At 50.3% G+C, this 20,887-nt stretch overlaps 2 protein-coding genes across 3 annotated transcripts in view; one reads left to right on the top strand and one right to left on the bottom strand.

Annotated features, from left to right (window-relative positions):
• The window catches only part of TRABD2A (TraB domain containing 2A), a 161,070-nt gene extending 141,248 nt beyond the window's left edge, over nucleotides 1-19,822 (bottom strand). Inside the window, exon 1 of the mRNA XM_051842700.2 lies at nucleotides 19,400-19,822. The gene's annotated coding sequence lies outside the window, so the exon portion shown is untranslated. The remainder of the gene's footprint in view (nucleotides 1-19,399) is intronic.
• KCMF1 (potassium channel modulatory factor 1) overlaps nucleotides 19,193-20,887 on the top strand; it is an 89,596-nt gene continuing 87,901 nt past the window's right edge. Inside the window, exon 1 of one of the 2 annotated variants that reach the window (XM_051842704.2) lies at nucleotides 19,193-19,352. In XM_051842704.2, the coding sequence (XP_051698664.1) occupies nucleotides 19,337-19,352 (16 nt within the window). In that variant the 5' untranslated portion in view covers nucleotides 19,193-19,336. Of the gene's footprint in view, nucleotides 19,353-19,980; nucleotides 20,120-20,887 lie in introns of those variants that run through there. The other variant, XM_051842705.2, reaches the window with a different exon arrangement.

The raw sequence follows: 20,887 nt of genomic DNA, 5'->3' as shown, positions 1-20,887 counted from the left end.
AGAGCCAAGAACTCTATCCAGGTCTCCCATGGGTGGCAGGGACCCAGCTACTTGAGCCATCACCTGAGGCTTCCCAGGGTGCTCATTAACAAAAGCTGGAATCAGAAATGGACTGAGACTCAAAGACAGGCCTGTGATATGTGATGACATAGTCCTAAGCAGCATCTTAACCACTACACCAAATGCTTGTCCCGAACATTTTCTTTTTCAACATTAGATTGGTGGATGGCCACCATAGGTATCAGTGGTTGAGAACTTTACTGAATATGATCCCAATGTGTCCATATACAAAGACTGCCTTTGCAAACAGACTTTCAAATGAATAGATGGCATATCTCAAGGGTGACTCAGAATAGCAGTAACTGCCACAGTTGTCAAAATGAAGGGCTGTACCAGCAAGGGCTCCTTCTAGGTGTAGGCTTTGTGGTGCAGTGTAATGCCTAGAACCTCTTCTCCAAATCCAGCTTTCTGCTAATGTGCACCTGGGAGGCAGCAGATGATGGCTCAAGTACCTGGGTCCCTGTCACCCACATGGGAGGCATGGGTGGACCTCCTGGCTCTTGACTTCAGCCTGGCCCTGTCCTGCCTATTGTGGGCATTTGAGGAGTAAACCCGCAGATGGAAGATATTTCTCTCTCTCTCTCTCTCTCTCTCTCTCTCTCTCTCTTTCAAATAAATACAAATAAACTTTTAAAAAACTAAGATCTCACTTTCATAATAAAGTATTAGAACACTCACCAAAGAACATCAAAGCACACTCCATGGTCCAAGATGAGGTGAAAATTCTGGGATGCAGACAATAAAAATTAGATACTGACCATCAATGGCCCACTGTCAATAACTGAGAGACACAAAGAAGCCCAAAAGAGCAGGTAAGGAAAGAAAGGCAATGGACAAGCATAAGCATGTGCCTGGCATGTGTACTCTCTGTGCAGGCATGGTGTTCCAAATGATACGTCCATGCGATGGCACAGACAATCAGAACAGAGGCAGACCTTCAATAACTGGCATCACCGAGCCATTGTGAGCTGCTGAAGAACACGTTACGTGTATTCAATACTTATTTAACCCTCTCAATACTGTGCCACCTGACTGGCAGAAACAGCAACACCGAGGATCAATACCAAGCCGCACAGAGATCCTTTTCTTCCAAGTCAGCCTCAGGAGTGTCCCTTCTACTCTACCCACCAGCAGTGCCTGAGGAGGCAGCTCACGCAGCCTCGGACTTTGCTAGGCAAAACGGATGTATGTGTGTGTGTGTGTGCGTGTTGAGTTAAAGTCATACATTGCCATATCTTTTGCTTCAAAGAAGGGGTACAAATGGGCTCAACATTGTGAGTCTGTAAAGAAATGCAAATCAAAACCAGAGGGAACCTCACACTTGCTAGAGGGCTAGAATTAAAACACAGACCACAACAAGTGTTGGCAAGGATGTGAAGAAACTGGAACCCTTGGAGCTGGCATTGTGGCACAGCAGGTTAAGTTGCAACTTGCAACCACATCCCAAGGGCCGGTGCTGTGGCATAGCAGGTAAAGCTGCCGCCTACAGTGTCAGCATCCCATATGGACGCCGGTTCGAGTCCTGACTGCTCCACTTCTGATCCAGCTCTCTGCTATGGCCTGGGAAAGCAGTAGAAGCTGGCCCAAGTCCTTGGACCCCTGCTCCCACGTGGGAGACCTGAAAGAAGCTCCTGGCTCCTGGCTTCAGATCGGCGCAGCTCCAGTCATTGCGGCCATCTGGGGAGTGAACCAGCAGATGGAAGACCTCTCTCTGGCTCTACCTCTCTGTAACTCTGTCTTTCAAATAAATAAAACAAGTCTTAAAAAAAAAAAAAAGACATTATGCTAAGTGAAAGAACACACTTGAAAGGCCACATATTCTATGATTGTATTTGTGTGAAATGTGCTGAATAAGCAAAATCATAGAGACTGAAACATTAGTTGGTGACTAGAGACTGGGGAAGTGATTGCTAACGGATACAAGATGATGCCAGTGTTCTAGATTTAGTTAATGGCAATGGTTGCATAACTTTGTGAATTTACTAAAAACCTTTAGAAGGCTGGTATTGTGGCCTGTCTAGTTACATTGCTACTTACGACATCTGCAACCCACATTGAAGGACCAGTTCCAGTCCTCGCTACTACGCTTCCTGATGTGCTTGGGAGGCAGCAAATGACGGCCCATGTACTTGAGTTCCTGCTACCCACGTGGTAGGCCCAGATGAAGTTGTTGGCTCCTGGCTTTGCCCTGTCCCAGTCTCAGCCCTAGTTCCAGTCACTGAAGCCATCTGGGGAGCAAACCAGCAGATGAAAGATCTCTCTCTTGCTCGCTTGCTCTGTGTATCTCTTCCTCTCTGTCACTCTTTCAAATAAATATATAAATCAATTTTTAAAAAACATATATTTAGAAATGTGAATTTTATGGTATATGAATAAAATTTAAAAAGCTACATATTGGGCTGGTGCCGTGGCCAGGTTAATCCTCGGCCTGCGGTGCTGGCATCCCACATGGGCGCCGGTTCGAGTCCTGGCTGTTCTACTTCCAATCCAGCACTCTGCTATGACCTGGGAAAGCAGCAGAAGATGGCCCAAGTCCTTGGGCCCCTGCACCCACATGGGAGACTGAGAGGAAGCTCCTGGCTTCAGATCAGCGCAGTTCCGGCCGTTGTGGCCATCTGGGGAGTGAACTAACGGAAGGAAGACCTTTCTCTCTGTCTCTACCTCTCACTAACTCTACCTCTCAAATAAATAAATAAAATCTTTATTTAAAAAAAGCTACATATTGTTATACCAGTGAGCCATTTTCATGAATGACTTGCCCTAGTGTTTCATCTCAAAATCTTACATATTAGAACATTTGAGACATCAAGTTCGAAAGAATTCAAACTCAGAACTTTACAGAGAATAGCCCAGAACCGTGCCCATCAACAGAGGGACAAAGTGAAGCTCAAAATCAGAATCCAGGTTGCAGATTGGAATTGATAAATAAATCAGAGTGGGCGGAAGGGGCGGTGCTGGCACAGTGGGTAAAGCTGCCGCCTGTCACTCTGGCATCCGTTATGGGCACCGTTTCAAGTCCCAGCTGCCCCACTTCCAATCCAGTTCACTGCTTATGGCCTGGGAAAAGCAGCAGCAGAGGGCCCAAGTGCTTGGGCCCCTGAATCCATGTGGAAGATCTGGAAGAAGCTCCTGGCTCCTGGCTGCAGCCTGGCCCAGCCCTGGCTGTTGAGGGCATCTGGGGGAGTGAACTGGAGGATGGAAGATCTCTCTCTCTCTCTTTCCCTCTCTCTGTCTCTCTGTAACTCTGACTTTCAAACAAATACATCTTTTAAAAACAAAAGACAAAGAAAGAAATCAGAGTGGGGAGTGAGTTCCCAAAAGGGGAAGATGTTCAGCATGCCACAGAGAGGCTGATGTCGCTACACCAAATCCCTGCAAAGCACAGTAAATTTAATCCAGGTCCATGTTAAGGGTTCCAGGCAATGAACAGGAAATCAGATTGAGGCCAAGACATGTGGGGCAAGGCAGAGAACTGGACGAGAAGTGCAGTGATAAGGGCAGTGAGATTTCCAACCCTGGGCTTCGCTGGGGTTCTGGCTGAGCAGGAGAAGGAAGGTAGGATGCAGAACCTGGGGCAGCGCTCAGAGGCAGAGATCCAGTCTCTAGGGGGAGCAACGAAGACAGCAAGACGCAGCAGCACAGCCAGCAAGGGGGAGCGCAGGCAGAGCAAGCGATGGTTTCCGAAACAGGTAAGTTCAGTGGCTCAGTGGCTGCCCGCTCCTGGGCCCGAAATACAGAGCATGGGTTTGGGAAACATCCACACAGGAAGTCTGGTATCAGCTGGGGCTGACTAACAGTTGAATCTGCTCCCACCTTGCTCCTTGGAGTGTAGGTGGGCCTGTGCACCGCTTATCAGGGTGCTGGTGAGACAGCAGCACAGCCTGGCAGGAAACACAGGGCAAGCCTGGTCGACTCTCTTCCCGCAGCGTCAGGCTGAAGGGGCTGGGCAGAAACCAACTATCAGGAGGCAAGACAAGCTCTGGAGCTGCCAGGAGAGAGCAGGGCACAGGGGATGGAGATGGAAGACACCCTGGAGGGACTTCTGAGCGACTGAGGCACTTAATGCGTGGTTTTACATCCCACAGAGGAAACTACGGGTACAAGCACCCCCGAAAGTGGCTGTGGACCTAGACTATGGCTGAAAGCGGTTGTATGACCCTTTCATTATGGGTTTACCTACCCAGGCTTTCCAATCTTTCCTCTCCAAGTGAAGCTCTCTCGTTACAACTGCTTATCAACCACAACCTCTACCAGGACATTTATCTTAGGCAAAATGACAAATATCTATTAATAAGATAATCAGCGGTGTGCACATTACAAAGGAAAGGTTGGGCTATTTTTTTCCCATTCTTAGGAAGATGACAACCACCATCGGTGCTTGTTGAGCACTCTGGAGGGCAGACTCCGTTCGAATCATTTTTAGTTTTAGGTCCTTGAGAGTCTGAGGTTAGTTGTTGCTGCAGTGCAAGGGTACAGTAGCAGGAGGTCAGAGGGGGCTTTGCAGAAAACTTGGAAAGATGCAGCCCATTGGAACAGCAGAGAACAGAGAGAAGAGCATCCCAGAGAGGAGCTGGGCATGCAGAGTCATAGAACTGCACAAGCCACCCATCGGTGCTGCGGCTGGATGCGGGACACAGCATGGGGAGGGAGGAAAAGACAGGAGCCTGCAGAAGACTGGGGCCAGACTGTGACAAATCTGCAAAACTACACCAGAGAAGTGCAAAGACTGGGAGGTCGGCTAAGGTCTTACAAGCAGTGGAAGCGAACAGTGGTGTTTATGTTTTAGAAAGGCAATGGGCTGCAGAGAGTGAGCAGCACAGGAGGAAGACCAGAGGTTGGGAGACCAGGTAGGAGGCCACTGCAGTTGAGAGTGAAGTGCTGAAGGCCTAAGTCAGAGGTTGACCCACTTTTTGTAGGGCCACATGATAAACAGTTTCACCTTTGCATGCCATACTGTCTCTTATTGAATTATGCTCTTGGGCCACGAAAGCAGCCATAGGCCATAAGGAACAAACAGGCATGGCTGTGTTATAATAAAACTTTATTTACAAAAAAAAAAAAAAAAAAACACGCAGTGAGGGCCAGTTTGGGTCCATGGGTTGCAGTTTGCCTACCCTGGACCTAAAGCAATAATATTCCTACAACAGCTATGACTTATAAACCAGGCACCTTAAAGACATTATTCCTGATTCTTAGAACTGCCTAACAGGGGATGTGTTATTGGCCCCCTTTTATGAATAAGGTTGAGGGATGTTGGGTAACTAGCCCAGGGTCACACAGACGGTGTGTGGCAAAGCTGGGACTCAAAGGGCCAGCACTATGGTGTAGAAGGCTAAGCCTCCACAGTGCCAGCATCCCAGTTCAAGTCCTGAAGGCTCCACTTCCAATCTACCTCCCTGCTAATGTGCCTGGGAGAGCAGCGGAAGATGGCCCAAGTGCTTGGGCCCCTGCACCCACGTGGGAGACCCGGAAGAGGCTCCTGGCTTCTGGTTTCAGTCTGGCCCAGCTCCAGCCGTTGCAGCCATTGGGGGAGTAAATACATGGGTTAGAAGATGTCTCTGCCTCTCTGCTGTTCAGATAAATAAATCTTTGAGAAAACAACAACATCTATAATTGCATATGGGGGGATGGAAAAAAGAGTGTTATATATTAACAAGATCAAGAAAGTAAAACAGCGAGGTTGCACTCACTGCTTCCTTCCTCGAAGCATCCAGAGAGAGCTCTCTGACCTTTGGGGCTCACAGCCACCTGGTGTTTTTGCTCGCCAGCATGGACACACAGGTGGGTTTATCATGCAACAAGTGAATCCTAGGCTTCAGGGTCCCTTGCTTCCTGAAACAACGCTTCTGAAGCTCTGGGTCTAATTTTCCATTTCTCTCTTAAGAGTTACCTGTCCTGAATGTATAAGCCTCAGGCCCAAACCTGCATCCACCTGAGTGCATGGTTTTCAGAGTCAGGTCTGATACGCACCTGCTGTTTTCAGCAATTACCAGGGCCTGAGGAGCCTGTTTTCGGCCCTCAGGGGTTCCTCTTAGGAGAGCTAAGCAGCTGGGGGCAAACCTCACAGTACAGGCCCAGCCTGTCCACAGCCTCTTCCCATTATGTCCACTCCCCTCCATTTACCATCACTGGCCTTTGCTCCTCTTCCTTTAAAATATGGCCACAGGACCTGTAGTTTCTGCTGACTCAAGCTCTTTGGAATTCAAGACACCCATGAATCCAATGCTCCAAGAACCTCCTCAATCCCTCTTGGTGGGGCTCTGGAAAGAAGGACACACACACATTCCTGGGTGGGCCCAGGGCTGTGATTGAGGCCTTGGGGATGGCGGTTGGCAGGGCTTCCCAGGGTGGGGATCCTTAGGAGATCTAAGAGGCAGGGGGCTGACGTCACAGTCACAGGTGCAGCCAGTCCAAAGACTAGCCCCATTATGTCCACTTACCGTAACCAGGCCCAGTGTTGTAATCAGGAAGATATATGGGGGGGGGGGGGGATAGCTGTTTAACTCACCCAAATCACAAACAACTCAAAACCAGAGCGTTACTAATGTGAGAAGAGGCCTAACAGGCAGAATAATTGGCTTTGGTCACCTGCTCAGAGTACTATGCCACAAAGCACATGAAATGACAGGTTGACAAGGTGAAGAGTGAACAAGAATAATCCTGTGACTGCTTCAGGGCAGGGACTATGACTGTTTTGCCCAGTGTCACTTCTCCAGCAGCTGGTACAGCCCCTGACCCGTGGGAGATTCTCTGTACTTACTGAATGGATTAGCTGCTGCTAGGAGAAATGCCCGTTTCCCCGAAGATGGATGGGCATTTGCTTAGGCGCGCTCTCTCTACCTTAACAGTACTAGCCAATAGCATCAAAGCATCTTTATCCTTGGATAGGCCGAGAGACTCCAATTTCTAATCTAAGGTTTCCCCTTTCCTACATTCTAGGCAGTTACATGCAAGCCTTCAGCTGTGACTCGTTGTCTCCCAAGCATCTTCTTTATCAGCTGGTTTTTTTTTTAATTTTTATTTTAACAGGCAGAGTTAGACAGTGAGAGAGAGAGGGACAGAGAGAAAGGTCTTCCTTTTTTCTGTTGGTTCACCCCCCAAATGGCCGCTACGGCTGGTGCGTTGTGGCCGGTGCGCTATGCCAATCCAAAGCCAGGAGCCAGGTGCTTCCTCCTGGTCTCCCATACAGGTGCAGGGCCCGAGCACTTGGGCCATCTTCCACTGCACTCCCGGGCCACAGCAGAGAGCTGGACTGGAAGAGGAGCAACCGGGACAGAATCCGGCGCCCCGACCGGGACTAGAACCCCGGGGTGCCGGCGCCGCAGGTGGAGGATTAGCCAAGTGAGCCGCGGCACCGGCCCAGCTGTTATATTTTGAGGCCCTTTCCCGGGGTAGTTCTCACTCTGTAATAGGTCTTGGGCAGACAGACACCTGCTGCAGGTGCTTGCTTCTTCACTCCGTGGGGATTCTATGGCCTGCACTTTCAGGTGACCTCATTTCCTAAGCTTCCTTGCCTACAGTAACCAGTCCTCCAGACAGTAAGCCCCACTTCTTCCCAGTATCTTTCTAGGTGGATGTGTCGGGACTTTAAACAGCATGTGATTTTTTTAAGCATAGTTGAAGCAGAAGATGCCTTCATGAGAAATTCAGCAACTTCTGCAGATAAAACAGGATATGATGGCAAATCGTGGGTCAGGGGATCAAGATGCCTGGGGTCAGGGGCTGGCGCTGAGGCATAATGGGTCAAGCTGCTGACCGTGGTGCTGGTATCCCATGTGGGTGCAGGTTCGAGACCCGGCTGCTCCACTTCCAATTCAGCTCTCTGCTATGGCCTGGGAAAGCAGTAGAAGATGGCCCAAGTCCTTGGGCCCCTGCACCCACATGGGAGACCCAGCAGAAGCTCCTGGCTCCTGGCTTTGGATTGGCCCAGCTCCAGCCGATGCAGCCATCTGGGGAGTGAACCAGCAGATGGAAGACTTCTCTCTCTGCCTCTGTCTCTCTATAACTCTGCCTTTCAAATAAATAAATAAACCTTTTGGGAAACATTTTTAAAAAGGGATTTTTCTTCTTAAAAAATGCCTGGGTTTCAATTTTGGACACATCATTCATTCATGCATCTCACCAACAAGTGCCGAAAGCCCACTGTGGGAGCCAAGAGGAGGGCTACTCCAGAAGTGTGGAAATAAACACTGACTCAACCCAGGGGGAGCCCAGTTGGGGAAGGGAATGGTTTGGTCACAACAGTGGAGAACTGTGGAAGGAATCGGGAGTGCTCGGTGGTTCTCCGACTTTACTGCGCCAACAGTGTCCCCACGGATGTGTTCTCTCTGCAGATCCTTGCGGCCCACCCCTCAGAGGTGCTAACGCACTTGGTCTGCGAGTATCAGTGGACTTTCTTTCTTTGAGTTTATTTAATTTTATTTGAAAGGCAGAGAGACAGGTAGGCAGAGAGAGAGAGAGATCTATCTGCTGCTTCACTCCCCAAATGTCTGCCACAGCCAGGGCTAGGCCAGGCCAAGACTGGGAGCTGGGAATTCTACGTGGGTCTCTCAAGTATGGGAGCCATCATTTGCTGCATCCCAGGATGCTCTTAGCAAGAAGCTGGATCAGAAGTGGAGCAGGCCACAGCAGTTGGGTTTAGCCAAGCCAAAGCCGAGAGCCAGCTAGGAACTCAGTTTGGGTTTCCCATGTGTGTGGCAGGAATGTAACTACTTGAGTCATCTCCTGCTATCTCTCAGGATAGCATTCCCTAGAATTGCAAGTGGGGTTGATACTTGAATCCAGGAACTCTGTCTGATAAGGGATGTGGGCACTCCAATCAGTGTTTTAACCTCTGAACCAAAAGGCTTGACCCTATTGCAAGCACTGTTAAGAGACCCATGCTGTGGGGCAGCTGGTGAAGTCACTGTTTGCAATGCGGGCATCTCACATGGGCGCCAGTTGGTGTCCCAGCTGCTCCACTTCTGATCTAGCTTCCTGCTAATGGCCTGGGAAAAGCAACGGAAGATGGCCCAAACGCTTGGGCCCTTGCTACCTATGTGGAAGCTCATGGCTTCTGACTTCAGCCTGGCCTAAGCATGGCCATCGCGGCCATCTGGGGAGTGATGGAAAATCTCTGTCTCGCCTTCTCTCTCTGTAACTCTAACTTTCAAATCAATCAATAAATCTTAAAAAAAAAAAAATGGAAGAAGTGGAGCAGATACTCAAACCAGGCACTCTGATAGGAAGTTTAGGTGTTCCAAACACCAACTTAACTGCTGTCCCAAACGCCTACCTCTGTCCACCTTCCTTCATGAAATGGCTCACAGAGGCAGGGGGCTACAGCTCAGTTTTAAAAGAGGAAAGGGTAGGGCCGGCGCTGTGGTACAGTGGGTTAAAGCCCTGGCCTGAAGTGCTGGTATCCCATATGGGCACCGGTTCGAGTCCTGGCTGCTCCTCTTCCAATCCAGCTCTCTGCTATGGCCTGGGAAAGCAGTGGAAGATGGTCCAAGTCCTTGGGCCCCTGCACCCACGTGGGAGACCCGGAAGAAGCTCCTGGCTCCTGGCTCCTGGCTTCGGATTGGCGCAGCTCCGGCCGTTGCGGCCAACTGGGAAGTGAACCAGCAGATGGAAAAACCTCTCTCTCTCGCTCTCTGTAACTCTGTCTTTCAAATAAATAAAATAAATCTTTAAAAAAAAAAAAAAAGAGGAAAGGGTAGACATTTATCAGACAGAGGCATGAAACAGCCTGACCTCACCTTCTTCTCTGAGGCATGATTGCCACAGCTTCCTGCCCTGCCCAAACGGGCGCTGTTATCTCCTCTCCACTTACAACCTTTTCTAGTGTCAGTGAGGATGTAGTGTCCTGCCTGCTGGCAAAAGCTGACCTCCACTGGGCCCCTCCTCACTCTTCCATTCCCACCTATGTGCGCGTACACACACACACACACACACACACACCCTGTATTCTCGCCCAGATCCTTCTCTAAACTTCCAAACACACTGGAGTCTTCATTGTGGGCCCCCTCTGCTTACTACCTTCTAGTTCCCACTTACTTCTCTGCCAAGCTTCTTTAAACAAGAGGAAAAAAAGGAAGGAAGGAAGGAAGGAAGGAAGGAAGGAAGGAAGGAAGGAAGGAAGGGAGACAGGAAGGGACAGGCTATATGCAACCAGTAACATGCTCATCAAAGAAAACTTCAGAATTAAAGGGAAAAAAAGGCACTTCACATCTCCATCATAAACACTCATCAGAATTGCTTCAATTTTGTCACCAAATACCTTGGAGGGTGGGGCATGGTTTCTGTGTTCTTGCTGGACACAGAAGACTCCCAAAAATGTGTGCTAACTAAGAAACATCACAAGTTATCTATATTGCGCCTCACCTAAGCAGATCGTCTGGTATCATCCAGTCTTTATTTTATATACTTGCTTTATAAAGTGTAAACATGGCATCATGTTGCACATAAGTTTTTTAGAAAAGGGAAGTGTTTGGCAACCTGCTTCTTTCACTAAAAACACACACAAAAATGTTTCTAGTCCACTGCCTATCTTTATCATGCAAGCTCATTTGTTCCTTAAAAATATATTTATTGGATACAAATGTATTTCTAGTCCATTACCTATCTGTATCATACAAGCTCATCTCTTCCTTAAAAATGTATTTATTGGGGCCGAGGCTGTAGCATGGTGGGTAAAACTGCCACCTGCAGTGCCAGCATCCCACACAGGGAGACTGGGAAGAAGCTCCCGGCTCCTGGCTTCAGATGGTCCTCGCTCTGGCCGTTCACTCTGTGGAGTAAATCAGTGGATGGAAGATCTCTCTTTCTCTCTCTGCCTCTGCCTCTCTGTAACTCTGCCTTTCAAATAAATAAATAAGTCTTTTAAAATGTATTTATTGTTTATTTGATGCATAGAAATAGAGACAGAGAGAACTCCTATGTACTGGCTCACTCCCCAAAAGCCTATCACTGTGCCAGGCTGAAGTCAGGGGCCCATAACTCAATCTGGGTCTCCCAAATGGTTGGCAGGGACCCAACTACTTGAGCCACTCCTTGCGGTCTCCCAGAGTGCAAGAATTTGGAAACGGAAGCGGAGCTGGAACTCAAACCCAGCTCTGATATGGGATGTAGGTATCCCAAGTGGTGTCGTAACTGCTGTGTCAAATGCCTGCCCCTACAATCTCATTTATAATTGCTGCTTTGGGCTTGGGTAGACCACACTTTATTAAGGTAGTCTCCACTTTTAAATATTAAAATGAGGTTTATTTTGGCTCACTTTTTTTTATTTTTTTATTTATTTTTTTTTATTTTTTGACAGGCAGAGTGGACAGTGAGAGAGAGAGACAGAGAGAAAGGTCTTCCTTTTGCCGTTGGTTCACCCTCCAATGGCCGCCGCGGCCAGCGCGCTGCGGCCGGCGCACCACGCTGATCCGATGGCAGGAGCCAGGAGCCAGGTGCTTTTCCTCGTCTCCCATGGGGTGCAGGGCCCAAGCACCTGGGCCATCCTCCACTGCACTCCCGGGCCACAGCAGAGGGCTGGCCTGGAAGAGGGGCAACCGGGACAGAATCCGGCGCCCCGACCAGGACTAGAACCCGGTGTGCCGGCGCCTCAAGGTGGAGGATTAGCCTAGTGAACCGCGGCGCCGGCCTTTGGCTCACTTTTTGGAGCCACTGGTCCCTCCTTCCTGAAGACTGCATCGTTGGCTTCTGTAACCGCCCTGGTTCTCTGGCACAGAGGCCCCTCCAGCATCAATCACTACTGCCCGAGGTGTGTTCTGTGACCCACCCTGGACTTCTGCCTTAGACCTTGTCTCCTTTCGTGGTAGTAACTGCCACCTGTAGGCTGACGATCCCCAAACAGGAGTCGCTGCTCTGACCCTTCCCCTGGGTCTTCCTGGATAAGCCACAGGTTTCTCACACTCCATGTATCCCACCCCAACCTGCTCCTCCTCAGAGCCTGGAGCTCAGTTAGTAGCAATATCATCTTCTGGATCTCCAGCCTCACCTTGGAAGTGGCCCTAGATTTCTCTCCTTCCCTTACTACCATACCCTCTCAGCCATCAAAGCCTGATTCTTTCCTCTTCAAGGCATTTCATGGCTCCTGTTCAGGCTCTCATCATCTCTCTCCTATACTCCCTCTCCAATCCTATACTTTAAGCATCCATTTGTTTACTGAACAAATGTTTATTGAATGCCGGTCCTGAGCTGTGAACAAGATAGAAAAGGTCTCTGCCTTAAGGAGTCTATATTGCAGTGGAGGAAGCCAGGGGACAAACAATAGAGCAAAATTATAACACAGCGTGAATAAACATTAAGAAAACATTAAAATACTATATAAAAAAGTTCTAAAAAAATAGCGGAGGGATGGGGTCAGCGCTGTGGCATAGCGGGTAAGGTCGCTGTCTGCAGTGCCGGCATCCCATATGGGTGCTGGTTCGAGTCCTGGCTGCTCCACTTCCGATCCAGCTCTCTGCTATGGCCTGGGAAAGTGGTAGGAGATGGCCCAAGTTCTTGGGCCCCTGCACTCATGTGGGAGACCCGGAAGAAGATCCTGTCTCCTGGCTTCGGGTCTGCACGGCTCCAGCCATTGCAGCCAACTGGGGAGCGAACCAGCGGATAGAAGACCTCTCTCTGCCTCTGCTTCTGCCTCTCTGTAATTCTGCCTTCAAATAAATAAATAAATCTAAAAAAAAAAAATAGTGGAGGGAGTCTTTAAATAGTAAGGAAAGGCTTCTCTGAGATCATCTTGGAGATAAGCCTGTCATATGAAGAATCAGGAACGAAGCAAATGCAAAGGCCTTGAGGTAGAAGAGAAAGGAGACCCTGCAGGAGCCACTGACCACGGTACATGTGGCAGAAGATAAGCTGGTGGAGTGAGCAGGGGCACACGCTCCAGGGACTTTAGATGTTGGTAGAAATTTGAGTTACAGTCTGGAAGAAACAGGGAGCATTGTGGGAACCATTGAAGAACTCTGAGCAGTGGAATGATGTAATCCAATGTGCCTCTGAACAACAGCTCAAAGTATGACAAAGTTTATCTCTAGGGGATAATGAGTTACTTTTATTATTTTCTTCATGCATTTCTGTATTTTCCAAGATTTCTTCAATGACCATGTAATACTTTAACTTTTTTTTTTTAATTTCTTTGAAAGGGAGAGGTGGGGGAAGAGAGAGAGAATGAATCTCCCATTACTTGTTCACTCCCCAAATGCCTGCAACAGCCAGCGCTGGGTCAGGACAAAGCTAGGAGCTGGGAACTCAATCCAGTTCTCCCATATGGGTGGCAGGAACCCAATTACTTGAGCCATCACTACTGCCTCCCAGGCTGCACATTAGCAGGAAGATGGAATCAGAAGCAGAGCTGACTTCAATCCAAGCACTGTGAAATGACACGTGGGTGTTCCAAGTGATGTCTGAACTGCTATGCTACTTGCCTGCCTTCAGCATGTATTACTTTTAGGATTAAAAAAGATAGTGCAAAAGAAAAAGAAAGGTAGTTGGAGGTGGTACAAAGGACTACAGAAGGCAGAATGATTGGTGGTGAGATGCTCACAGCCAAGGTTTGATTACCATAGAAATGGATGAAAGGGGAAGCTGACAGTAAAAAGGGGTCAATCTATAGGATTCGGTGACTGATTGGCTGTGGAAGATTAATGGCAGGCAGGAGTCAAGCTGACCACTGGGCTTCATCTTGAGCAACTGACCAAGAGATGGTGAATGAACCCAACGGCACAGGGGCGAGCACAGGCATGGGACAGAATACGAAGGGAACAGTGGAGAGGCCCCAAGAGCCAGCACTGGAAAATGACTCCCCAGAGGAAAGCATTTAGACACGAGGGACTGCTGCGGCTGCCACACTGTCTCTCCACTTCCCCTTCCCCGTCCTCCATCCTCCTCTCCTCAGGCAAAAGGGCTTTCCTTTATCTGCCTACAGGCACACCACAGAGGAGCCCAAGTGTCCGCAATTTCATTAACCAGGGAAGGTACTGAAAACCAACCAGCACAGCAGGAGCCTAGAGGTCCTTTGTACCAGGCCACAGTCTGTTCCTTGGGCCCACCTGTCTCCCCTAAAATCCATTTACTCCTTCTCTAAACTGCCTGCACCTCTCCTTCCTTTCCAGCTGCCCTGTGATGGGGGTACTTAAACCTCAGCCAGCTGGGCCTGAGTCCTGTGTTTTATGTGGCTCCTGTTCTTACACAAGTTAAGTGCATTTTGCTTTTCTCTCCTGCTGACCTACCCACTGACAGCTGGTTTCAGCGGACCCAGTTAGCGAGCCTTCAGAGCGAAGGTCTGACCCTCCCCTCTGTCAGGTGACTAAGCAGAGGTAAAGGAGTGGCAATTTCCTCCAAGCACTGTCTATGGAGAGGAAGAAACCTTAGGGTGGTAACCAGAAGGGCTGTAGGACTGGAGTGACTTTTGGCTGAGAGAAGTGAAGTACAAATGCTTGAGAGTAGCTGGGGGGAGGCAGGGTGGGGCGCGAGGTCCCAGAGATGGGATGAAGGGAGATCACACACCGATGTGGGTCTAGTCCGGAGAAAGAACATCTTCATTCTCCCGAGGTGGGAGTGAGGGCGAGGCAGCAGGACACACACGGAGATTGCTTTGGAGGCTCCTAGTGGGAAGGGGAAGAAAGCCTTGCCTTTTTTTTTTTAAAGATTTATTTGAAAGGTAAAGCAATGGAGAGACAGATCTATCTGCTGGTTCACTGCCCATATGCCTTAGCAGCAGCCAGGAGCCAGAAACCCCATGTGGGTCTCCCACATTGGTGGCAGGGACTAGGGTACGTGGGTCATTATCTGCTGGCTCCTAAGGATATTAGGAGGAAACTAGATCTGAAGCGGAATAGCTGGGATTGAGTTCCTGACTCCTGGTTTCAGCCCAGCCCAACCCCAGCCATTGCTGGCAACTGGGAAGTGAATCAGCAAATGCAGTTCTCTCTCTGCCTCTCAAATATTAAAAAAAAAAAAAAAAAAAATCCAAAGAACTTTAAAAAATGTGTAATTTTTTCATATCAGAAATTAAAACAAATACTTTAAAATCAACAATATTAAAAATCAACATATTACCTAGAAACAAATGTTTTTAAGAAAAATAACTTTTTAAAAAAAGGTCAAAGTGTCATTGTTTTAGTTTTGCAAATCTCTTTTAAAGTTCGCCTAACTGAAGACAGCTGGATTCTCTTATCTGCTTCTGCAGTCTGTGGAGGTGTATTTGGTAGAAGTCTGAAAATCCTAACATCTCACAGGCCCCTGGAAAGGATCTTGGAGACCCTGAGCCACACTTTGTAGACCATTTCTTGAAGCTTCCTTCCAACTCTTAAATAATTCATTTATTCACTCATTCAGTACATCCCAGAGACAGAAATGAATCATGTGGTTACTGCCTTGCGGGAGTCTGAGAGAAAATAAATGAAAACAAACTAAACAGTATGAGTGACCACGGAGGAGGAAGGTAGGAAGTTAGCAGTGTGTTTAAGAGAAACAGGGAAGGCTTACGTGAGTACAGGGAATTTCAATTATGGCTTGAACTTCCTATGCTCCCTTTAAGCAGAAGAGCCTGTGCAAAGGCCCAGAGGCAAGTGTCACTGTATACAAGAAGCAGGCATGGGGTGCATTAGCAGAAGGAAATGTCAGCATGCTGGAAAGCATGTTAAACTTTACAGGGGGTGGGGTGAGGGAGGGGGACAGCGCTGCGGTACAGCGGGTGGAGCCCCCACCTACAATGCCAGCATTCACTATGGGCATTGGTTCATGTCCCAGCTGCTCCACTTCCAACCAAGCTCCCTACTAATGGCCTGGGAAAAGCATCCGAAGATGGCCCAAGTGCTTGGGCCCCTGCCACCACTTGGGAGAGCAGGATGAAGCTCCTGGCTTTAGCCTGAACCGGCCCTGGTCATTGCAGCCATCTGGGAAGTGAATCAGAGGATGTTATCTCCCTCTCTTTCAAATAAATAAGTAAATCTTAAAAAACAAAACAAAAAAAACATAAAACCGTACATGGGAAGTTAAATTTTAACTCATAGGCCACAGAGAATGGGGTGACAACCGCTTGCTTTTCTTAGATATTTTTAAATTTTATTTTAAAATATTCCTGAAGTATAATTCACAAAGAAAATGCACACTCTTAGGGGGATGGTTCTGAGTTTTGGCAAACATCCCAGTAATGTAAGCAATACCACAATCAAGATGTAGAATATTCTCATGCCACAAAGTTCTCGACTCAATCCAGTGCCCCCACACAGATAACCATTGATCTGATTTATGCCCATGGTTTTATTATTTTTATTTTTTTTTTTTACTGTGTAATGATAATACACCACAGGAAGCTGCAGCTGCACTCTCCCTGTGGTAACATCTTACAAAACTCTGGGAACTAGCAAGGCTAGGAAATTGACAGCAGTACAACACTGTCAGCTAGACTGGAGACCTCACATTGCATCAATGTTTACATGCCTTAGCTTGTTTTAAAGAACACAGAGAATGGAACTGGGCCATGGTATGGAAGGAGGTTGGCAGGTGTCGGTTCCTGAGGTAGAGCGTGGAGCAAGAAGAAGGGACTAGAGATAAATATTTCTGGAATGGAATATAAATCATCTGGATTTATATTTCAGCAAGAGGTTGAGATTGAAAGGCCTGAATCTAAATGAATGAAGGTCGTGAAAACCCAGAATAACCATAAAATTCCCACTTAAACAGGAAGACAATTCTTTCCTTTGTCTTCTTACTTTTGCCTGGTTAAAAACAATGAAATAACTGTCAAAAGACCAGCTATTCCAGGGCAGGTGTTTAGCCTACCGCTCAGGACATCCACGTCCCGCATCAGAGTACTTGCTTCAGATACCTGGCTCGGGCTCCCAGCTCCCGGTTAATGCACACCCTGGGAAGCATCAGTGATGGCTCAAGTCATTGGGTTCCTGCCACAGACTTGGGAGACCTGGATTGAGTTCCTGGCTCTGGTCCCCACCCAGCCCAGTCATTCAGGGAGTGAACCAGCAGATGGGAACTTGCTCTCAAAAAAAAAATTAATTTTTTAAAAAAGATCTGAAACTCCCTTAGGGTTTAGACAGTTACACTTGTATCTGCTTCCTTTAACAACCCAAATTAAACCTCTGTACTTATTCTTCTCTGCTCCAGAACTTCACTTGGCTACATTATCGATAATGTCTTATTCTTGATGTATTTAGACATTCAATCATCATAGTCACAGAGACTATGGCTCCCATGTGACTGACACACAGGGTCACAGACACCAGTACTGTACAGGGCTTAGCCTGGCATCAGAAAAAAAAAGAGGGATCAGCACCGGGTGAGCCTTCAGCACTGCTCCCTCTTTTCCATGACTCCATTCATGACCAGGCTGGGAGTCCCGTAACAGCCACGTGGGAATGAATTTAGGAGAAAGCTCCGTACATGCGATGGAAATGAGGTCTTCAGCAGTTCATGCAAAATGTGTCCTGGGAAAAAAAACTCTGCACAGATTTCAACTGCTGCACCAAAATAAAATCATCTTTAATTCCATTTTTCAATAAAAATTCTGAAGCTCTCATATTTCTAGTGGCCAAGCCCTTACTTAAATCCTAGTATACTGATCATTGGTTTCTACCAAATGAAGGCCCTTGGGGACATCTGAGTGACCCAATAATACCTGCTTTCTTAACTTAAACATCTTTCATATTAGGTAGTATCTTAAAATCAGAGTCAATGAAAGTCGGTTTTTCCTGGGTCTGGTGCTAGATATTTTATATACATTTGAGCACTTAATCCTCCAAACATCTCTTAACACCAGTTGTTATGCCCATTTTAAAGATAAGGATGTCAAAGCACAGAGCGGTTAGGTCATTTGCCCAAGGTGACAAAGCCAGTGAAGGGTGGCCAGGGTAACAGTAACCCCAAAGCAGGCAGTACCTCGGCACCCAATTCCAGATTTAGCCTAGGAATACAGCTTTACGTCATGCAAAAACCCAGATTAACTTCAAATAGGAAAGGACACATTAAAATAACCACCAATATCAACCAGGTAAACAAAAGCAGACGGAGACTCAGCAAGGTTAAATAACTTGTCCAAGGTTACACGGAGATCAGAAACAGAATTGCACGTCCGGCCTCGCCTCCAAAGCTACCACGTGGTACGAGGCAGTGCAAGTTATCCGTTGAATTTAAAATGCGTGAAAACAAAGTTGGCAATAGGAAGGTACAAATGTTAAAGACAGATAAAACAGTGAGGTAGTCCACCGGCAGGAAACAACAACAACAAAAAATAACCGCCAACTTGTCAATGAAGTGCCTTCAAGGTGAGCCGCGGCGCTGGAGCGAACTTTGCGCGGGCCCCGCCGGCGCCGAGTCGGAAAAGGAGACGGTTTCTGAGGAGCCGGTGTCGGAGACGCGGCGCGGCCCGGCCGCCTTCCCTCCCGGCCGCGACCCGAGCCCGCCGCCCTTCCCTTCTCGGCAGCCGGCTAAGAAACACAAACACGTTCCCAGATGGTCCGCAGCCGGCCCGGCAGCCATGCGCCCGGGGACGGGGCCCCCGCGGCTCGCCGCCCGCAGTCAGCCCAGCCCAGGAGCCCCTGGAGTCCGCACTCGTCCAGGCACCAGGCAGGGTTGGGGGCGGCGGGCCGGCAGACGCCGCCCGTGCGAGCAGCCAGCCGGGTGCCGGCCGCGGGGCATTTCCTCTTCCTCCCTGCGCGCCGCGTCGCGCGGCGGCGGCGGCGGCGGCGGCAGCCAGGCCGAGGCTGGGCTCGGGCGCCCGATCGCGGCCTCCCGGCGAGCGCGGGCAAGCGCCGCGCCGCCCCCGCCGCGCCCGCCGGCCGCGGGGCCTCCGGGCAGCTGGGCCCGGCGCGGGCAGCGAGAGGCGGGGCCGGCGTGCGGGCGGCGGAAGAAGGCGGAGGAGGAGGAAGAGGAGGAGGAGGAGGCGGCGGCCGGGAGCCGGGGGAGAGGGGCGGGGGGGGGGGTGGGCCGGGGGAGGGGAGGAGCGGGATTTGCGGAGCGCCGCGCCGCTGCCGGGAGCCGGCGGGCCCGAGAGTGACCGAGTCACGGCGGGCGCCGGCGGAGCCGCGGCGTCGGACCCGCCTCCTGGAGGAGCTCAGCCCCGGCCAGGCCCGGCCCCATTCCCACCCCGCGCCGCCTCCCCACCGCCGCCGCCGCCGCCGCCGCGGGAGCGCTCCCCTGCCCACCCCGCCCCCGCGGCCGAGCCCGGGAGTCGAGTGGGAGTCGGCCGGCCGGCGCGGGCAGCGCCGGGACCCCGCGGGGGACACTGCAGCCGGAGCCCGGGAGGGGCCGCGCCGCCACCGTCTGAACTAGGATGTCCCGACATGAAGGTGAGAGGAGCCCCCGCCCCCACCCCACCGCCCGGGCTTCGGCCTACCCCGCCCGGGCCGGGCGCCGCGCAGGGCGGCCGGGAAGCGACGGAGACTTCGACCGAGCCCGAGCCGGGCCCGAGGCTCCGGGTCCAGGAGCGAGCGAAGGCGGAGAGTCGCGCCGCCGCTGCCGCTGCCGCCACGGCCGTGGTCGCGGCCCTGAGCTGGGCCTGGTGCCGGAGGCGGGGCGGCCGGGGCGGCCGGAGGGTTTGCACTGTCATGGGGCGGGGGAGGGGGAGGGGAGGCAGCGGGGCCCGTTACCGGCGGGAGCCGGGCCCTCGGGACTGATACCGGACGCCCAGGCCCGCCCGGTCGGCCCCGGAGCCGCGGGCCGTGGCGCGGCCTAGCGCTCCCGCCGCCCCGGAAGGGCCCGGCGCGGTCGCAGAGCCGGGCCGCGGGCGGCGGCAGGAGGCAGGGAAGCGGACCCGGGACCCAGCAGGCGCGTCCGGTCGCCGGGAGACGAGCGCCCGTGGGGCGGGCGGGAAGACACTGCGGCCGGGGGACGGGAAGCTCTCGCCGCCTGGAGCCCGCCCCGGCCTCGCGGCTAGGCCTCGGCGCGTCCCTGGGCTCGGGTAACCAAGTTCCCGGGGCGGATCCGGCCCGGCCGCGGCCAGCAAACTCCCTGCTCAGTCACCGCGCCAGAGCGGGACTTGCTCCCGGTCGGCCCCGGGGCCCTCGCCGGCGTGCGCTGCCTACCAGACCCGGCTTTGGTGAAGGACCGTGGGGAGGTCTGTGAATGGTCCGGGGGGCTGCTCTGTACTTTGCTGTACAATTTAAAAACACGGCTAGGGTAGAGCTGTAAATAAGCAGGCAGCTCTAGTATAGCCCAGTCCTAGGGCACAAAGAGCGAAACGTGTAGGGCCGATGTATAGATGTGAGCTGGTAAAAAAATAAGTTAACTTCCATTCACTGCCATATGGTTGAGAAAAGGGGAGGGGGTTGTGCTCTCTTTGTTTCCCTACTACAGGTTTTTAAATAAGACGTGTTTGAGAGACTTGGCGAAAAGTTTACCCTGGTAAGGTTAATGCAGGGTTGTAGAAGTGGCTTGTAAGTGTTGTACACTCTGGATTTTAAAAATCTGCATAGGTGATGTAGGAGTGGAGAAAGTTAAGGGAGTCAGCTCAGTTAGTATGTGCTTCACGCGGTGGGAAAGGTATTCTTAGGGAAAAACAGACCTTAGAATTTCAAGGTTGAAAGTCTCAGATTGATTAACATTATATTTGGAGCAAGTTTCAAGATTTGCATCGCTAATTGTGACGGTGAGAAGGATTCTGTATTTTAAAAGTTACAGAACTAGTAAGAAATCACACTCTGAACACAGCATTAACTGTCCAAGGGTGGGGCATTTTGAAATAGTAAGGTATTCCTCCTTGAAAGAAATAGAGAACTACTTGGAAGCTATGCCTGTTTCTCCATTTCATCTACTTAATGGAAATGTATCCCCTAGTTCTGTAATTTCTGAAAGTTGTGATTAAAGTTATAGTTAAGGTTCATTT

Source organism: Oryctolagus cuniculus, chromosome 2 (genome assembly GCF_964237555.1).
Source record: "Oryctolagus cuniculus chromosome 2, mOryCun1.1, whole genome shotgun sequence".
In the NCBI taxonomy this organism is placed as follows: Eukaryota; Metazoa; Chordata; class Mammalia; order Lagomorpha; family Leporidae; genus Oryctolagus; species Oryctolagus cuniculus.
This window is presented reverse-complemented; position numbering and strand designations above follow the sequence as displayed.